A 17,903-nucleotide genomic window follows, 5' to 3' on the forward strand; every position below is an offset into this window, starting at 1 on the left:
ATAATTTTAATCGAAGGAATTAAGACAATCGTGCGTTGCATTAATCGCGATTTATCGGACATTTCTCTCTTTTAACATTTCTCTCTTTCATTACGAAGCAAAGCAACTCGTCTAGAAAGATTTCAATTTTATTATTCGATTAAATTTTGGGTCATGGCATCGAATTTATCTCGAATTGAAATATTATCATTACGTGATTGGTGTTGAACGATCCGGTTTCGTTTTAAATAAACTACCGTAACTACAGTCGATATTCCTTTCCCACGATTGATCAAGTGTAATTTTCTTATATAATCGTCCTATCGCTATTTCAAAGTTACGATACGAATTTTGATTCACGATTAATAGATTTTACAAATACAATTTCAATCAATTGCAATTAAAGACACATATTGAAAATATTTAATACCGATCATCGTAAAAATCGCACATCTTGCTTACCGACAGTCGCTTCGACTAAAAGTTCGTAAAAGCGTCGAATTACATCAGATAGCGTTGCAAAGATTCAAATTCGAGACGCGACTTCGTAATTAGGGAAATTAACGAGTGAATCGTCGAGACTGGAAAGAGAAAATATTTCACAAGCTTTAAAGTGTTAAAAGTCAAAGAGTTAGATATGACACGTGCGAAAAGTATATTTCGCGATAGAAGAACATAGAAATCGAAGCGCAGCACGCAACACCGAATGCGAATAGAAACTGGCCAGTTAAGAGTCGCGAAAGAGAAATAGGATTGTTCCGGTCGGACACGAAGGTGCAAGTTTCTCTCCCATTACGATCTTTCGTACGAAAGGGAAGTCTCTCTCACTTTCAGCCTCAGTCGAAGTCGCGTGCGGTTCGATTGCGTAAGAATCGCTGACTTGTTCGACGGACGAGCACGAAGTATGCGATACGTGAGTCAAGTGACTATGCTTGGGCACGGTCGAAGTGGGTCGAAGCGCAAAAAACGGAACCCATTGTTTATTATCAGAAAAAAAAAAGGAAAGGAAAGAAATTTCAACTTCCATTTCTCGAATATGTTATAAAATACTTATTCATTTATCCAATTTATTCTTAATAGATTTGAGTTTGAATTTTTGTTTGTTTAAACTTTCGTTTGTCTGTATTATATATCTCATTATTATCGACATATTTATGATTTTCATCTCTCTCTCTCTCTCTCTCTCTCTCTCTCTCTCTATGCTTTCAACTATTTTTAATTTGTTTACATTCCGTATTTACATTCGCATTTTCCACTCGATATATTTTTAATTATGTATCTGGCGCCGTCGTGTATCGAGCGTGTACAACCGGTAGTTAAGCCCGAAGAGAATAAATAAGTCAGAGGCGCGATCCATCGACACGCTCGGCCGCTTTCAGGCCGCGAAAAAACGCTCTCCGACGTTCTAACGACGCCAATTAATGATTCTAACGAACGCGTGCGCGACTCATCGAATTATTAATTAAAACAACGCTCGCGCGTTTTCAACCATATTATCCGCGAGAGTTCCGAGGAGTTGCACATAGATCGAAATCGTATACAGAAGAATCTTGCAAAGTTGCTTAACGAACGCGCAACAAAGATAATTGAAGGCTGTTCGTCGATCGTTGCTAAAGTTTCCGGCGCTTCCATCCAACTTCCTCCTCCAGATAATCACTTTCCCCTCGACGTCCTCCGCCTCGAAACATTTTACGGAATTTCAATTTTAAATTTGCGGTAAAAATTCCGCGTCGAAGTTGTTAAGAGAAAAATAAGGTATCAAATTTAAAAGCGAGGATATAAGAGAGGATATCGATAGATTTCTATTCCGGAGAGAGTTTTTCACGAATTTCTTCTCGACCTCTTCGCTCGGATATGGGTCGAAAAGGAACGAGCTGCACATCGGTGCAAATTACGAGGACACGGGGACGGTAAGGAGCGATCAAGAGCATCGATTTGGCAGGGACGTGTTGGCAACGAGAGAATTGGGTCGCGGCTCTATCATCCGATTTGTCGCGTGTCGCCGATACAACACCGATGCTCTTTTTTTGGTAGAGCGAGCGATATTCGTAGCCAAAACGTCGAGTTATCGAAAGTTTCTAACGAAAGAAGTGAAACCTACCGAAAGCGAGCATTGGATCGTGAACGGCACACGCATCGCGAATACGCGTTCCGACTTTGCAAAATTGACGATTGTCGCGTTGATCGGTGAACGAGAACGAGGAACGAGGTCGGTGATAAATATCGGTTATAGAACGGTTAATGACTAGGAACGTAGGAACGGAGGAATATCGGTGAGAGCCGAGCATGAAGAAAACGAAAGTGGAAAATTTATGGAACGTGGTGATGACGACGTGGTCGAAGGGAATAGCGAAGGAAGGTCAGAGCGAGAGAGAGAGAAAGCGATTGAATATTCTTATTACGTTATTAATATTTATAATTCGTATAAAAATACATATATTCTGCTATTTGGGTAGAAAAAGAAAGATGAGATAAGCGAGCTGTTCGATCGAACGAAGATCACCAAAGATGGGCATCATCGTATTAGAATCCGCCTCTTCGTGACGCGCGTCGCCGTGTTGCGGGGCTCGATATACGATCGACCTCGGAGGGACCGGCCTCTGGTACGACGTGTTCGTTACCGGAAGTCCACCCCAGTCGCGATCCAGGTACAAGAAAAAGATACGTGTGCGCGTGCGTGCGTGGATCGACGCGTGCCATCCAATACCATCCTTTTTCCGTTCCCTTTCATCCTCTCTCCTGTGTTGCCTGAAACTGCTCCGTCCATTTGCCCGATGCCGCCCGATTCACGTGATTCCAACCTTACGATCCCGATTTAATGATAACCACCGTGACCCACCCAGTCGCTGTGGTAACCGTGATGCACCGGAACCGCGACCGGCACTTTGACCGGGACCGGAACAGGCTTCTCGACCGGGTAGGGGACCGGTTTCTCGATATGGACCGGGTACGGTCTGTCCACTGGAATCTTAACCTCGTAAGGAACGGGCTTCTCGACCGGGTAAGGGACCGGCTTCTCGACCGGATACGGCTGCGGGATCGGCACCTTCACCGGCACGGCGACAGGCTTCTCGACCGGAACCGGGTACGGTCTGTCGACCGGCACTTTGACCGCGACCGGCACCGGTTTCTCGACCGGGTAGGGGACCGGCTTCTCGATGTGCACCGGGTACGGTTTGGGCACGGGTATGTGGATCGGGCGGTCGACGGGCACCTTGACTGGGACCAATTTTTCCACGGGATACGGGGCTGGCACGTGGACCGGGACTTTGACCGGGACCGGGACTGGCTTCTCGACCGGGTACGGTTGGGGGACCGGTACCTTGACGGGGTAGGGCACGTGCTTCTCCACCGGGTAGGGTTGCGGTACCAAGACTTTGACGGGGTAGGGGCGGTCTACGGGCACGTGGACCGGGTACGGGACCTTTTTCTCCACGGGGTACGGTTGGGGCACGTGGACCGGAACCTTGACGAGAACCTTGACCGGATATGGCTTCTCGACCGGGTATGGCTGGGGTACCGGAACCTTGACGGGGTAGGGCACGTGTTTCTCCACGGGATAGGGGACAGGCTTCTCGACCGGGTACGGGACGGCAACGTTCTTCACCACTGTCACGGCCTTGACGTGCTCGTGTACACCGTGGCCGTCGATGTAACCACCGCCGTACGCGTCGCCCAATTCCAGGCCGCCGCCGTGCCCTGCGATCCCGATGTCGTAGCCACCGTCGTAACTGTACCCGTAGCCAAGCCCCAACAGGCCGCGTTTCTCTTGTTTCTTCGTCGATTTGTTGTCCTCCACCTCGGCCTCCGCTTTCTCAGCCGCCTTCTCCTCCTCGCCGGCCCGTGCCGATGTAACCAGCAGAGCTATCGCCGTTGCGTAGACCTGGAAAACCACGTCGAATCGTTAGCGTCTCTCGTTCTGGTGGACCGACCCTTCGGAAAACGAGAGCGAAATCTCCGTTGTTGAAACCGGTTGAAAACGGATCGTGCTCGCCATTTTCGAGACCAAAAATCCCTATATATATCCAATAGAATATATATAGCAAAAAAAAATCGATGGTTTTCGATCCACCGATTTCACCAGGTATCCAACTCATACGAGTTTAGTCTACCTGGGATAGTCAATCACTTCGATCGACTTCGAGTCGAAGGATACCCCGAGATTATACGGATTGTACGTTTTTTTTTTTTGGATCTCGTTTCGGGAAGGACAAGTGACAAACTGCCCGACGCGGACAACTCTATCGATCGTCACTGACAGCTCGACGAAAATCATTCACTTGCGGTGCGCAAAACGCGGTTCTCTTTTTGGTCTCGTCACTGCTCGCAGACCGTGCGTCGTTGTGTTCCGGTTTCAACGGGCGGCGTTTCCTTCTCCGCGTAACCACGTACCAGGACTCTCATTTTTGCTCTCGAGATATTCCAGGTGCGTCCAGAAGTGAACTGGATGCTGATTGCCGTTGCTTCGTCGCCTTATATACGCGGCATACTTTCGCCTTCGCCACCCGGGCCCGACACGCCGTACCCCCCACGTTACACCTCTTTGTTCGCGTAGAACGACCACGATCGGCCGTGCTACCACTCCCCTTTGGGAGACGCACGACTCGCCTCCCCACGCCTCTCGAAAACGTCCCTCTCCTTGGCCAACGGTTTCGTTTTCTTCTTCGTTACCACGGATCCCTTCCCTCCCTCCCCTACCTTCCTTTGGTCCCGCTGTTATGCGGATATCTGGTATCCCCCCGATGTGCCGTTCGTCAGTCGTTTCCACCGCTAGACAACACCTTCCAACTTTGCCTCTATTTTCATTTTTTCGGATACACGGTTTTTTCTTTTTTTTTTTTTTTTTTTAGGTTTTTCTTTGGGATACGCGTGTTCGGATCCTTCCGAACGATGTCGCGAAACGTCTTTTCGAAACGCTTCACGCTTGCCGCCGTCAGAGGAGATTCTAAATTTCGAGTCTCGTTTATTTCATTTTTTTTTTTTTTTTAAGTAATTAGTCGCTCTAAAAGGGATAAGTGGAGGATTGAAGGGTTCGTTAAAGGATGGAGAGAAGAAGAATAAGAGGAAAATCTAACGTGTCAAATGTTGCACACAAAAAAATCTCCTTCCTACCTTTCTTTGCAACCTCAACTTCCGACTGCGCGTAACTCACATTCCAACCTGTTGACGCGTTGAAAAATATCTCTCTATTTTCACTACACCGTGCATTTCCCTCGACCCAACCCTTCCTAAACCACGATCGATTCCTCGAGGATGATGGAACATAACATAACAACAGTTAGCGATATTCGAATCGATTTGTTGGCGATTTCTCGCAAGCGATTTCGAATTCTCGCAACTTTTTCTTTTCTTTTTTTTTCCCCCTTTCATGGCCGTTGGCGATAATCGTTGCACGATAATCTTTGGATCGATCCTCTTCCCTTCCTTCCCTTGTTGCGCCGTTCCGCCCTTCCTCTCTCGACCGAGAGAGGCAACCTGGACGGTTACGCCCGTAGCTGCTCACCCGCAAGGATTTATCCGCCGTCAATCTATCTCTCGTGGGTGCAACCACGATTGCTCCCTTTCATGAGACACGCGGTCGGTCCTACGTCACGATTTCCCCTCTCTTTTTCCAGCCCGGTTCCGTTTTCTTGCGTCGTTCTCACGTCGCGGCCTCACTCTTGCTCTTACTGGAAACGCTCTAATGTAATGTGGATCGATGTTTATTCGATTTCCACACGAGAGATCGTTATGTAATGGGTGCGTGGCGATACGATCGGGGAAACTGATGACTGGCGATGCTTTTACGAACCTGTTGGAAGGCGAACGAGTTGATTATTCGTTCGTATCGTAGTGGTCCGTATTGTCCGTACCAGTACCATACTTTATTTATTAGTTATAATTTTTCCTTTCTATCTTCCAAGTTTTTAAATAAGGAATCCGTGCGTTTGTGCGAAAGAATTTTAATCAATATTTTTGTTAAAATGTATTGGATGCGTATGACTGATAAAAGTTTCTTTTTTTTCTTCTTCTTCTTCTTCTTTTCGAGAGGATGAAACGAATCTCCAATCTTTTTTATATATAATAGGTGAGGTGAGTCATTAAAAAACAATTTCTAGAAAAAAACTCAGTATAATCTACGTATATAATAATTATGCTCTGCATACGTAAATTTCGTAAAAAATTATCGAATTAGATGGTGGAAAATTAGTAGGTAATCGATCGATAACAAGGTATAAAAAGTATCGATTAACTAAATTATCCGCGCTGAATCCGAGATGCTTCTTCTTCGGACAAGCATATTGTGCAATTCTGGTTTAATAATAAGTATCAAGTATAGCTAATCCCCTCGTACGTGCGAAGATGGACGATGATTGAAAAAGTCGATATACAAGGATAAGATTCGAAAGTGGGAATCGTGGCGATGTCGATTAAAATATTATATCTAACGGGAGAGAAATACTAAAGATCAAAATTTTACGATTCTCCAACTACGATATTAAACTTTGGTACATGTTTCGATTTTTTTCTGAAACGAAGGATACGCGTTGAATCCAATCATTCACAGTGAAGGTTTCTTCTCTCCTTCCATTCCACCGGTCTAACTCATTTTCATTACCTTGGACAGCGGATAATACCTCTATCTTCGATTCTTAGAGGCTTGGATTTTTATCTCAGTTAGCCACGTGGGTAGAATTCAAAGGTCAATCGATAAAGATTCGCCGGGATACGAGTATTCTATACGGCTAGGTAATCTCTCCGCGCAGAGACTTTTTATCCTTTCGTTCAATTTCACCTTTCTTGGTCACGTTCGTAAGCGTGATAACGATCGATTTCATTCAATCATTTTTCGATGCTTTCAAGTATGCCTCTCCTGAACGTACGTCCCTCCACTGCCTCCTTGTTTTTCGGCGTTAAATTTCGATCTTTTATCCGATCTTTTATAGAGGCGTAGCAATGTAAAATTCTTGTTATCCCGCGTGTTATCCTTTACTTTATTTCATTATTCTTGATTAATAATGTCAACCTCGCGTGTGAGATGAGAAGGAGACGAACGGAGGCGGACAGCGATTTAACGCCTCGCATAAACATTTATAGAAACTCATCAAATGCATTTGCATCAACCGTGCAAGAGATACAGCTTAAGACAGATTCAAAGATGGAAATCGGAAATGTAGTATAGTTTAATAGAACAGAATTTTATTATAATTCTCCTCAAGTTTCGTAACTTGTGCGGATCACGCCATGTCCAGTCGATAAATTTTTACGTATGCAATTTATTTGTAAAAAGAAATTTTCAAAAGTTGTTCCTTTCGACCTGCACAGTGTGCGTACAATAAATTCTTAACCACGTATCGATCGTGTTAAGAATAACTTTATCGAAAAATTGATATTGATCCAAGAGATTTGACTCGATTGATCGCGTAGATTTAAAAAACGAGGAAGAAAGATAGCTACAATCGTTCGATTTGTACGAGAATATTATTTATATCGATGTAGAAATTTTCGGCGGCGAGTTGAAAGCTGTTGATCAGCGAGAAAAATAAAACGATTCGATATAAGTCAGAGGAGGAGAGAGATATTTCTCCGAGATATTAAAATAAAGCGAATCATCGATGAAAGTGATGTCGCGCGAAAGCGAAAACGAGGAGGAGGAGGGGAATCTCGGTCATAAAAGAGGCGAGCCACGGCGTGTAATTACGCTCGTTATGAAACTATCGAACGGCTCCTCCTGTCGAGAATCTGATTTTCCAAGAGGCTAGGGCCCCTTTCTTCCAGATGTTGAAAGTTGACGAACTTCTGGGGCGAGCGAACAACAACAACAACAACCAGATCCAGAAAGAATGATCCTCGCGTTTATTACGTAAAGGTCGTCTTCGTGATGAAGAGTCTCGTTTCCAACTTCCCCTCCCTCCTCGCTTTCATCGTGTTACCTTTCTCGGAGGAGAAGATCTATCCTAAGAGGAGGAGGAACGAGCGCGACCTCCCGTTGAAAGGAATCGCGAATAGCGACCTCGTTGACACTGACCTTGACGATTGAGATGACATGTCTCGCGCCGTTTCTTCGAAAAGATCCTCGTCAAACGATCGTTCGATTTTTCCCCTCTTCTCGATTATTTAAATTTTCGATCGCCGTGTTTCTCGAAAATGCGAATTTGATCGATGCACGATACATGTATCGTTGATGCGCGTGGAAATCGAATACGAGAAATTCACAACTTCGCTTGTATTTTACAGGAATTTCGTGGCAGGGGTTCTCCAGTTCCAACTGTATCGCGCGCTGTGTCAGGCCGCTGGACAAAGGAGCGTGGACGATTTTAGGAGGCCTCTGCACAGGTGCGACTTTTACAGGAGCCCGGAAGCTGGAAGAATTTTAGGGTGAGTTTTGGCAAATTAAATACATCGTTGATATTTAATTAAACGATACTTGATTAAATTTTAATAGATCATTTGTGAATGAAATATTGATTTATTGATACGTGAACAAAATTTTTACAATTCCGTCGGAGATTCACGAAAGCGAGAAATCCTTGAATCGTGTACAAGAAAACGTGCGTGTTGGATCGCAAGTTGTTAGGTAAGAGGTAAAACCAAAACCTTGTATAATTTCTCGTAAAAAGTCGCGAGCTCCAGAAATATTTCGAACCGACTCGTCATTATAACTCGTCGTTATAACCTTATAACGAAAAGCGAACCACTTTCTCAACGACATGATAAATACACGCCGAACCGTGTAATTGTTTCTCCTCCATCGCGAATAACGAATCAACGAAAACGTTGGCTTTAACGTCCGGTCTCGGCGAAAAATGCAGAAAATACGGAGTGGTGAGAAGAGGGGGGAGTAACGGGATTGACGAGGAAACGGCACGAAAAGTGTCTGCGAACGAAATTCTCGAGGATCCCTGTTAACGAATCTGAATAATCCATTAGTACCAGTTTGGACGCGGCCTCCTCGTTCATAGAAAGTCCACAAGTTCGGCGATATAACGATTAAATAATCGATAGAAAAAATTCCGATTTCGCAAACAAGCGAAATACTTTCCCTTCTCGATGTGTCTTGATGGTCATCGATGGATCACTTTAAGATGTTACGGTTGTGTATAATGTGTCGCGGATCGTCTCGAGATATTATGTAAATTGTTCGCCTCGTGAAAGACTTTTTCGTACGAAAATTGCATTGAAGAGAAGGAATATAATTCTTTTTTTTTTTTTTTCTTACGAATAGACATTTCGATACGTAATGGATTGAATGAAATGATTCCATTATATCGCTATATATAAATTGTTGTTATTTTTTGTGATAAAAATTAACTAAGTCATTCTTGGTAAAAGATATTATTATTTAGAAGGGATTATATATTAACTTGGATTTTGTAAAAATTGTGACGCGAAAAGACATTTCATAAAAAGTAATAATTTACGATTTATTTGAAATAGAGTCACGAGACGACCCACCCTGTGATAATTTAAGAAACGAACATTTCTTCTGCATTGCTTTTATCGATATCGAACGTTAGATAATACATTTCTAAGTTATGGTTCACGTGAAGGAGAAAATGATGTTTGCTTTTTACCAGTTGGCGAATTCCGAAAGGAAAGGAATATCTTTTAAAATATTTTTACGCCGATTTAATAACAAGCCCGGTTGTAAATTTACCGAGACCATAACAGCGGATGGGAAAAATATTTGACGCGTGTAATCCCGAGATTGCATCGAGGGGATAGGGAAAAGAACAGTTTCGTTTCGTTGAATATTTAAATTGGGAAAAGAATTCGATTCCAAACATTCGAATATTCCCTCATTAAATATTTTCCAACGTAATGAAACGAAGAATACTTTGCGCGAAATATATTCAAAAGTAGTTGAATTCGACTGTTATTTTCCTAATTTTTCTCGATCGTAGTCTGAAAAGAATTTACCCGGTTAAATCAGACGCGCGGACAGATCGGCGAAGAATCTGTCGCCGAAAACGTTCTGACCTGATTAAAATTCAAAGCTGACGCCAAAAATTTTCCACACGCATGGACACTTTTAATCGTGGATATTCGAATATCCTCTTCTCTCGCGATTAAAAATTAATATAATTTAACGATCAATTTTTCATAATTCGACGATAATTTTAAAATTAATTTTAAAATTATTCGACGATCGATTAATTATTATCGTTTGAATCTCTTACAAGCACCATACAAAAGTTACAAAATTGTAAAACTTGTTTATTCCTATTTCTATTCCCCGAAATTCGTCAAAGATGACGAAACGAGAAGAGAAAGAGATATCTGGAATTCCGTAATCTTTGTTAAATAAACAGCGATGAGGATAGAATCTTACACGGAACAGCCCTATTAAAATTGCGTCGTGGATCGCTTACGTGAACGAACGATCGATTGCGAAAAACTTATACGCGAGAGTTGAAAAATCGTCGTGTCATCCGTGTGATATTATCGGCTACTTCAATTTCTCGCGAATTATGTTACCATACAATATCGTACCTTCGATGTTGCAAACGGTCACATTAACCCTGAAAAAAAACTCGAAGGAATAAAGTATTTTGTAAAATGGGGAGACGGTTAATAAGAGATATATGTATAAATCGATTGATACGAGAATTGATCGAATTTCGGAACTCGTATTTTTTATCGTTATAATGAAAAAAAAAAAAAAAAAATAGCAAAATTAAATTTCTCTCTTTCTCTGTCTTCAAGAGTAGGTCACTATAGATTTCAACTATATTTGAAAGTGATATATTATTTGCTCGTGTAGGCTGTTACGTGTGAAAAAATCAATACTATCTTCGACTCGAGAAATTTTCGAATTTTATCGATACCTTTTTCTTTTCTTTTTTTTAATTCTTAGAAATTCTGTCAAAAAAATTCCAGTAATTAATCTACAGAGATTGATCCGTAGAAAAATAAGTTTCTCTGTAGAAAATAAGAAAAATAAAATATCATAGGAATCTCGTTTGTAATTGTTAATCAATTACGCGCTCGAGCACTTTCACTCACCTCGCGGACGAACAACGAACAAATAGACCAGATGGGACATTTGTTAAACGAAGACCCCGTCACAAGAGGTGGCACAAGAAAAACCGCATACGAATCCATGCGTGTAAGAATTCATAAGTTGTAAATCACTCGGGACACTCAATATACATCAATTCGTTTAACGATACAAAAGATATTCCATGTATTTTTCGAATAAAAAAAAACCCTTATAGAGAAACTTGTATTATATAAATTAAAAAGTAACATCGGATTATCCGTATACTCAAAATCGAAATTCTTTATATATATATATATTCTTTTATTAAATTATTGGATTAAAAGCAATATCGGAATGTTCAATGGACAGATTCAAATTTTCTGATAAGACGAGCAATATCGGATACGATCGATAACGAGGAAATATTTTCAAGCTTGGTCGAAGAACGAAACGAGGAATACTCTTGGAAAAGTCTGAAAAAGAAATTTCTCGTCTGATGTGAGGCGCGTGGGTGTGCACAGAGGTCGAAGATATCGCGTGGAAGATACAATCGGAAAAGAGCTATTATATCGATCTTGCGGCGATCCGATCCCTTAACAATCTCCGGTAGTCAACGTAATCTGGGTCAACGGGAGGAAAAGCTTTGTTCGCCTTGGCCAATTTCATTGCCAATTCGTTCCTTGACTTGTCCATCCGTTCCTATCAATTTTGAATTTTAATCAAATATCTTCCCCTCTGAATTCTGATATTTTTTAATCGTTAAACCGTGATTCATCGCGAAAGTAATATTGTACAAGTTTATTGTAAATGATTAACGACAACTTGTAGACACGATACATCTACCGATTCTTTAAAAGATTCTTTAAAAATTCAATAAAACGTTCCAAATTTTTTTCTTTCTTTCTTTCTTTCTTTTTTTTTTTTTCGCGATTCGATACTTAAATGGAAACATCAGAAACTTAAACGACGGCACGCGGCAGCTTTCGTTTCCTCGTGAGCGGCGAAATGAAGAAATATCCGAGGAACGAGCAATTAAAGCCGATGCAACTGTCAGTACATGAAACCAGCGATAATAAATCGCCTCTATCGCTTGGGAGAATCTGCAACTGATTTCTGCCACGAAGAAATTATCCATTTAGCAGTAGCTTAACTGCGCATACTCCGCTCGATTATGAAATTTTACTCTTAAACTGATTGCGCAACCAGAACACTACGTTTTCGAAGAAGATGGATCGTTCGAGTTTCAATCAATTTCCGATTATTTCCGTTCCAACATTTTTATTTTTCCCACTTTCAGCTTCGCTTCTACATTTCGTAAGCATTTCTATCGAAATTCATTATTCTTGTCCACGCGCACCTTCGATTCTTCTTTTTGAAAAAAAGCTCGTGAAGAATAAGCTGCTAATTTTCATTTTTAATCGCAAGCTTTTTTCTTTCGCGAGAGAGAGGAAAATCGTTCTCTCTCTCTCTCCCTCTCTTATGAAAAAAAAAAAGGAGGAATATTCGATGCATCTATGGCGCCATTTCGTTCGATAAATCAGCCGGGCGATAGTCCAAAGACCCGACTTCCTGTAACCGAAGGACGATCTCTCGCGTTTGCGGACGCAGTTACGAAACCGATTGCAGCCGCGTAAAAACACGCGCGTGTCTCGTACACGCAGTTGCACGAAGAAACTGGCGCGGTGAGCCTCGTTACCCGTTCCACTTCCGTTTTGTAATTTTATTCTCGTCTGCAAGAAATAGAAGAGGAAGATTGAAAAAGAGCCGATATATATATATATATTTCAGGAAAGGATTTCTTCACTTCCTGAAAACTTATCCTATTATGACTCGTTTGAAATTCGATGATGGATAGAAATTTTATTTATTTATTTTTCTTTTCTTTTCCTTTCTTTTTTTTTTTTTTTTTAATTGTGGAAAGTTGTTCGAGAAGCATTAAAGCGATTTCGCGTGCGCAATTTGCGAACGAGAATTTGCTCGAGTTCGGATGATGAGAGAGTAATTGGGTGAAGAGAACAGGTATTTTTGATATTATACTCGTCCCTCCTATTACGTAAAGCGTAACGATAATTTTAACCATGTCTTTTTACATGTTTATTAATGACGATAATAATCGCGACAACCGTAATTATCCGATCGAGGAACGAGATTATTTATACGAGCGTGAAACACCGAATGTACATAAATATCACTGAATTACTTGTACACACAGTGAAACTTGGTTTATCACGTACGAGCGGAATGCATCACATACAGTAACCGGATATCTATTATATTTAATATTTCAGAGAAAACGTTTCGTGGATTCTTATTATTTCTGAAAGAAACATCAAAGAGTAGAAATATGTGTTTTATTATATATAGGAAAACCTCGTTACGCGCTTGTTTCCCCGTGACCAGTTCATAAAAACAAAGTTCTTTCGCATTACAAATTACTTGCGCGTAATTCACACTCGGCCACGTTACGGAACACGCCGAGAAATCGTAGCTGCATTTTACGATTATTAAAATTCAGGGATTACAAACGGGACCGACCGATTCCGTCCAATTACACAACTCCACGGTCGATCGACGAATCTGATTAAACAGAAATCGATTGAAATTTATGCAAATGGATGATTCGTCCTTGGCACCGGTGCATCGCGTTTCGAAAGCGCCTCGGGTTGAGCAACCGGTCGTGGCCGCCGTGCGAAAACCATTTTCCAATAACAACGAAAACATTCTGCCTCGGTGATGGGATCAAGTTCAACGTGTATTTCTTAATTGAAACGCTCCGTTTCTACATTAATTAATTTGTTCAAAAATAATCATTTTAGCTTACGGTATAAATTAAAACGGTTATTCACGTTTCCAATTTATTTTCAAGCATTTCCTTTCACTTCTGAAAAATGTCACCAACGTTTCCCAAATTCGAAATTCCACTTATCGCTTCCCTTTTCTCTCAAGATTTTTTTCATAAACGATTCTCTCAAAAATGTTCAATTTTTCCATTCGTTTCCGTATCCGATAATCCTTGGCCAAATGACACGCGTTTCCCACACCACGGTGTCACGGTTCAACCCTTAAAACGACGGTAGAACAACGGTAGCGAGACTCGTGACTCGATTTCACGACGAGAAGGAGAATGAAAGTGATTGGTTGTGGGATCCTCATTGGGAAAACAATGGTGGCCGCCGGTTCAAATTGGAGAAGACGGAGGAGTGTTGCTTGGTCGAGGCTTGAAAGGAATATGCTCTCGAGTAATCCGGAAAACCCTTCATCAAATTTCCAAGGATCGATATCGCTATGGCAACACCAAGAGCGAGAATTCTTGGAAACCTAGACGCGTTGCGAAGTGCTCTTTTTTTCTTTCTTTCTTTTTTCTCTAATTTACCTAATCGACTCGATCCCGAACGAGTCATAATTTCGTTTAACTTCGTTTTTATCGAGAGCAAGGTGACGAGTTTAAAATTGACTTTGGAAATTTTCCATTATCCAGTATCTAGGATGGATCTAGGATCTAGGAATCTACGAGCATGATTCAATGAGCGACGTGTTAAATAGAAGTAGAGCCAGCATCCCGAGTACATTGCGAAATGTGGGTAGGTCGGGAGACAGGAAAGTGGAAAGGATTTCGTTATGAGCGGAAATTGTGAGATCGAAACAAATTGCAGTACCGGGGGGCAATACCGAAATATTTTTGCTCGTCGATTCCCACGGGAGGCGTGGCCTGCTCTCGAAGGAACCGGAAGCCGCGCGTGACCTGCAATCCGAATCGCTTTCCAAAAAAAAAAAAAAAAAAAAAAAGTTGTTATATCACCGAGGCTGACGTCGCGACTTTTCACTTTCGTGAAATCGACGCTTTCCACACGCTTTCCACTTCTTGCGTTTTTCGCCAAAATTATATTATTCGCATTGCTCGTTATTCGAAGCCTCCTCTTCGAAGCAGCCAGCCACGATTATTTCCATTTCCTCTGGAAACAATTTCATTTCTCGATTTTACTTTCTCGCGATTGAATCGCGCTTCCTCGATCTCATCCGTCGATCCGTGGTTTCGGTGGTTCGCGAGAACGGCCACGAGTTTAGGTAAAATCGTGCGAGCTTCCACGCACCATGGATACTCGATCCACCCTGTTACGCAAGAAATATCTCGATTCATCTGTGGAAAGGCCGCCATCGGTCGAACAAATCCCCCCTTACGGTAGATTAAGCTGGTTTTATGTAACGTTGTAGTCGTGTATCGGGGCAACCAGAATTACGACGAGAGCGTGTATCGCCTGTCTCGGATCGGCAAAGGAAGCAGGAAAGGAATTGGACGAGAGAAGCTCGAATAACAACGAAACTCTCCCCTGATCACGTAACTCGATTGGATGACGATTTTTCTTTTCTTAACGGTTCTCTCGAAGAAAAAGTTCACTCGAGTCTCTCTCTCTCTCTCTCTCTCTCTCGGGTACAGGTAGCTGGCAATGCCGCAAGGAAGATATTTCGATCCATCGACAGGATTTCTTCTCGATATTTCCACCCATTGTATTTAAATGGATATCTGAGATTGTCTTTTTCGGCTCATAATCTTTCTCCTGTTGGCCATTGTGTCGATAGTCGTGGAGAACGTGGTTTATTCGGTGTCGCAAGAAGAAGTAGTTTTGACGAGGAAATATATCGAATTTTATTAAAGATCGAACGTATATTTTGTATATATGGAAAATTACGAGGATCTGAAATTCCGAGTCGTCTGACGATAGGAATAGTTAACAGACTTACTCAGGAATGACATACATAAAGTTCTCCACAATAATGATTGTAACGATCGTCGAAAGCAAAGAACTCAGAAGTGGAAACGGGTAAGATTAAATCACGGATAATCCATAAAGGGAACGAGATTATTACTCTGAACTGTTATGGACACGTCACGATCGATTTCGATAAAGTCACGCGGTGCGAATTAATACTGGAAAAGAGTAGACAAAATCACAACTAATCTCCGATTGTCTCGAAACTTTTTTTTTTCTTTTTCTTTTTAAAAAATTCCTCTCACGAAGAATTTTTTCAAACCCTTAAAACTCATATCTCGGCCTCCACGTTGCACCACCGCCGGTGGTTGTTTTTCCCGCCGTTTCTTGGCACATTGTTGCACGAGGCAGAATTAATTCGACGCCGTAACTCATATGAACGAGCAAAAGTTGTGTTGCACACCCATCGTGAAATCGAGCGAGCGGCAATCGAACGCGTTTCGAGCGGATTCAAAGCGGGGCTGATTGCCAAAGATAGTCTAATTAATGCAGTGGAAAGAAAGGCTCGTTACGCGTTCGTTATTTTTCTCTCGTCCCACAATTCAATACGCGTGATTTTCCTCGCCCTCGATTTTTCGAATCGCGCGCCATTATGTTTTTTTTTTTCCGCGCCGTTTGTCGCAATCGACAATCCCTCGAGAAAGCGACGAGCAATAATCTCCGTTGAACAGCGACAAAGCAACGAGCTTTAGTCTCCGCGGTGATGTTGCGTTTTCCTTTCTCGCGAACCCATTTTCCCGCGTTCCATTCCGTGGAAAAGTGCAATGTTGTTGTTCGCAGAAAAATCATGGAGAGGGGCTCCTCGGTGCCTTGGCAGGAGACGCTTGGGGAAGCCATCGGCGAGGACAAATTGGACGCGACTGCCCTCAGAGAATACTTCAGGCCCCTCGAAGATTGGCTGAGAACGGAAAACTTGAGGACCGGTGACGTGGTCGGATGGTCTTACGGTAAGAACATATCTCCTTTTCTCGGCTAACTTGTACTTTCATTCGTCCATATTTCCATCCCTCGTTACGTGTAATTTGTAAACGTGTCGTATAAATGCTCTCGAAGATATAAATCAGATTCTTGCAAGATATTTTTTCCAACATTTGAATGAACTTCTGCAATTTTCTATTACCATGTGATGGGGATGAAGGTGAGTGCTGGAAAAATCATTCGCTGGAAGAAGGATCTTCTTCTTCTTTTCGTGATGTTCTTAAAGAGATTTTCTTCCCAAGTGTCGTCTAAAAAAAAAAATCATCATTCTTAGAAATCTCCAATGTTTTCCAATCCTATTTTGCAATATCAACGTAATATCAACAGTCTATCGACGATTAAATTTGATAAAAAAGAAAAATACACAAGTAGCTATACAAGTAGATATCGAAATACACTAATATCGAAACGAAGAGAACGTGTTACCCGATTCTAGCAACAAAGATATATTACATAAGAAGATACGGAAATGTGCGTAGACAATGTTGATATTCGAAATGATTGAATTATCGAAGATGGGTAATCGAGAACGATCGTTAAATTTCACACTTCCTTACATTTATTCGATAAGGCTCGTTGGCCTTTCGATTCCGCATTCAGGTGTACGTTTCGCGGATTTTTTTCTTTTTCTTTCTCTCTACATTCCTTTTATTCGATTCTCCTTTTCTTTCTTCCTGCATACAAGTGGTCAGAAACAAGGAACCGATTCACGCGACAGGCCACGATCGATACACGGGTACGCGCCAGCTACCCGGTTCCTTTCATCGTAACTTGTTACAAATTATGCAATTTCCTACCGTAACAGATTGAAGGTTGCAGTTCCCACGTGCCAGTTACCGTTGGGAGCGCTACAAATATTCATCGTGTGACGACATTCGGCTGAATTACGATCCGTAATCCGGGGCGAAATTATCGGGATTGCCTGACGTTATATCTTGCAGAGTGTGGAGCCTGTTGCCAAATTGGCCGAACGGTTTAGAATAGAATTGGGCTACACTATCGTCCAAAAATTCGCAATCATCAAAGAATGTTTCGCGAAAATTAAAACTTTAATTAAGCGCGGGAAAATCTACGTGTAAAAAGTTTAAATTATGATCGTAATCGCTGATATTTGATTTGCTAAAAAAAAAGAAAGGAAAAAATTAATCAAAAAGATTGTAAGAAAAGTGGTTTCGAACTTTTTACCGGTAATGTACCGCATATAAACGTTAGAG

General features: G+C 41.8%; 2 protein-coding genes across 2 annotated transcripts in view; one reads left to right on the forward strand and one right to left on the reverse strand.

Annotated features, from left to right (window-relative positions):
• Window positions 1-17,903, forward strand: part of Ance-3 (angiotensin-converting enzyme Ance-3) — a 42,558-nt gene that overhangs the window by 20,152 nt on the left and 4,503 nt on the right. The window contains exons 11-12 of the mRNA XM_031918001.2: window positions 8,197-8,337; window positions 16,492-16,658. Of these exons, the coding sequence (XP_031773861.2) occupies window positions 8,197-8,337; window positions 16,492-16,658 (308 nt within the window). The remainder of the gene's footprint in view (window positions 1-8,196; window positions 8,338-16,491; window positions 16,659-17,903) is intronic.
• LOC105736161 (uncharacterized) lies at window positions 2,370-4,524 on the reverse strand. Its single transcript, XM_012489647.3, has 2 exons — window positions 4,372-4,524; window positions 2,370-3,862 (listed from the first exon to the last, which is right to left on the reverse strand). Exons 1-2 carry the CDS (start codon window positions 4,381-4,383, stop codon window positions 2,795-2,797), a joined length of 1,080 nt encoding a protein of 359 aa, XP_012345101.2. The 5' UTR covers window positions 4,384-4,524; the 3' UTR covers window positions 2,370-2,794.

Source organism: Apis florea, unplaced genomic scaffold, assembly GCF_048593485.1.
Source record: "Apis florea isolate Af1SG1 unplaced genomic scaffold, ASM4859348v1 contig_2272_pilon, whole genome shotgun sequence".
Taxonomy (NCBI): domain Eukaryota; kingdom Metazoa; phylum Arthropoda; class Insecta; order Hymenoptera; family Apidae; genus Apis; species Apis florea.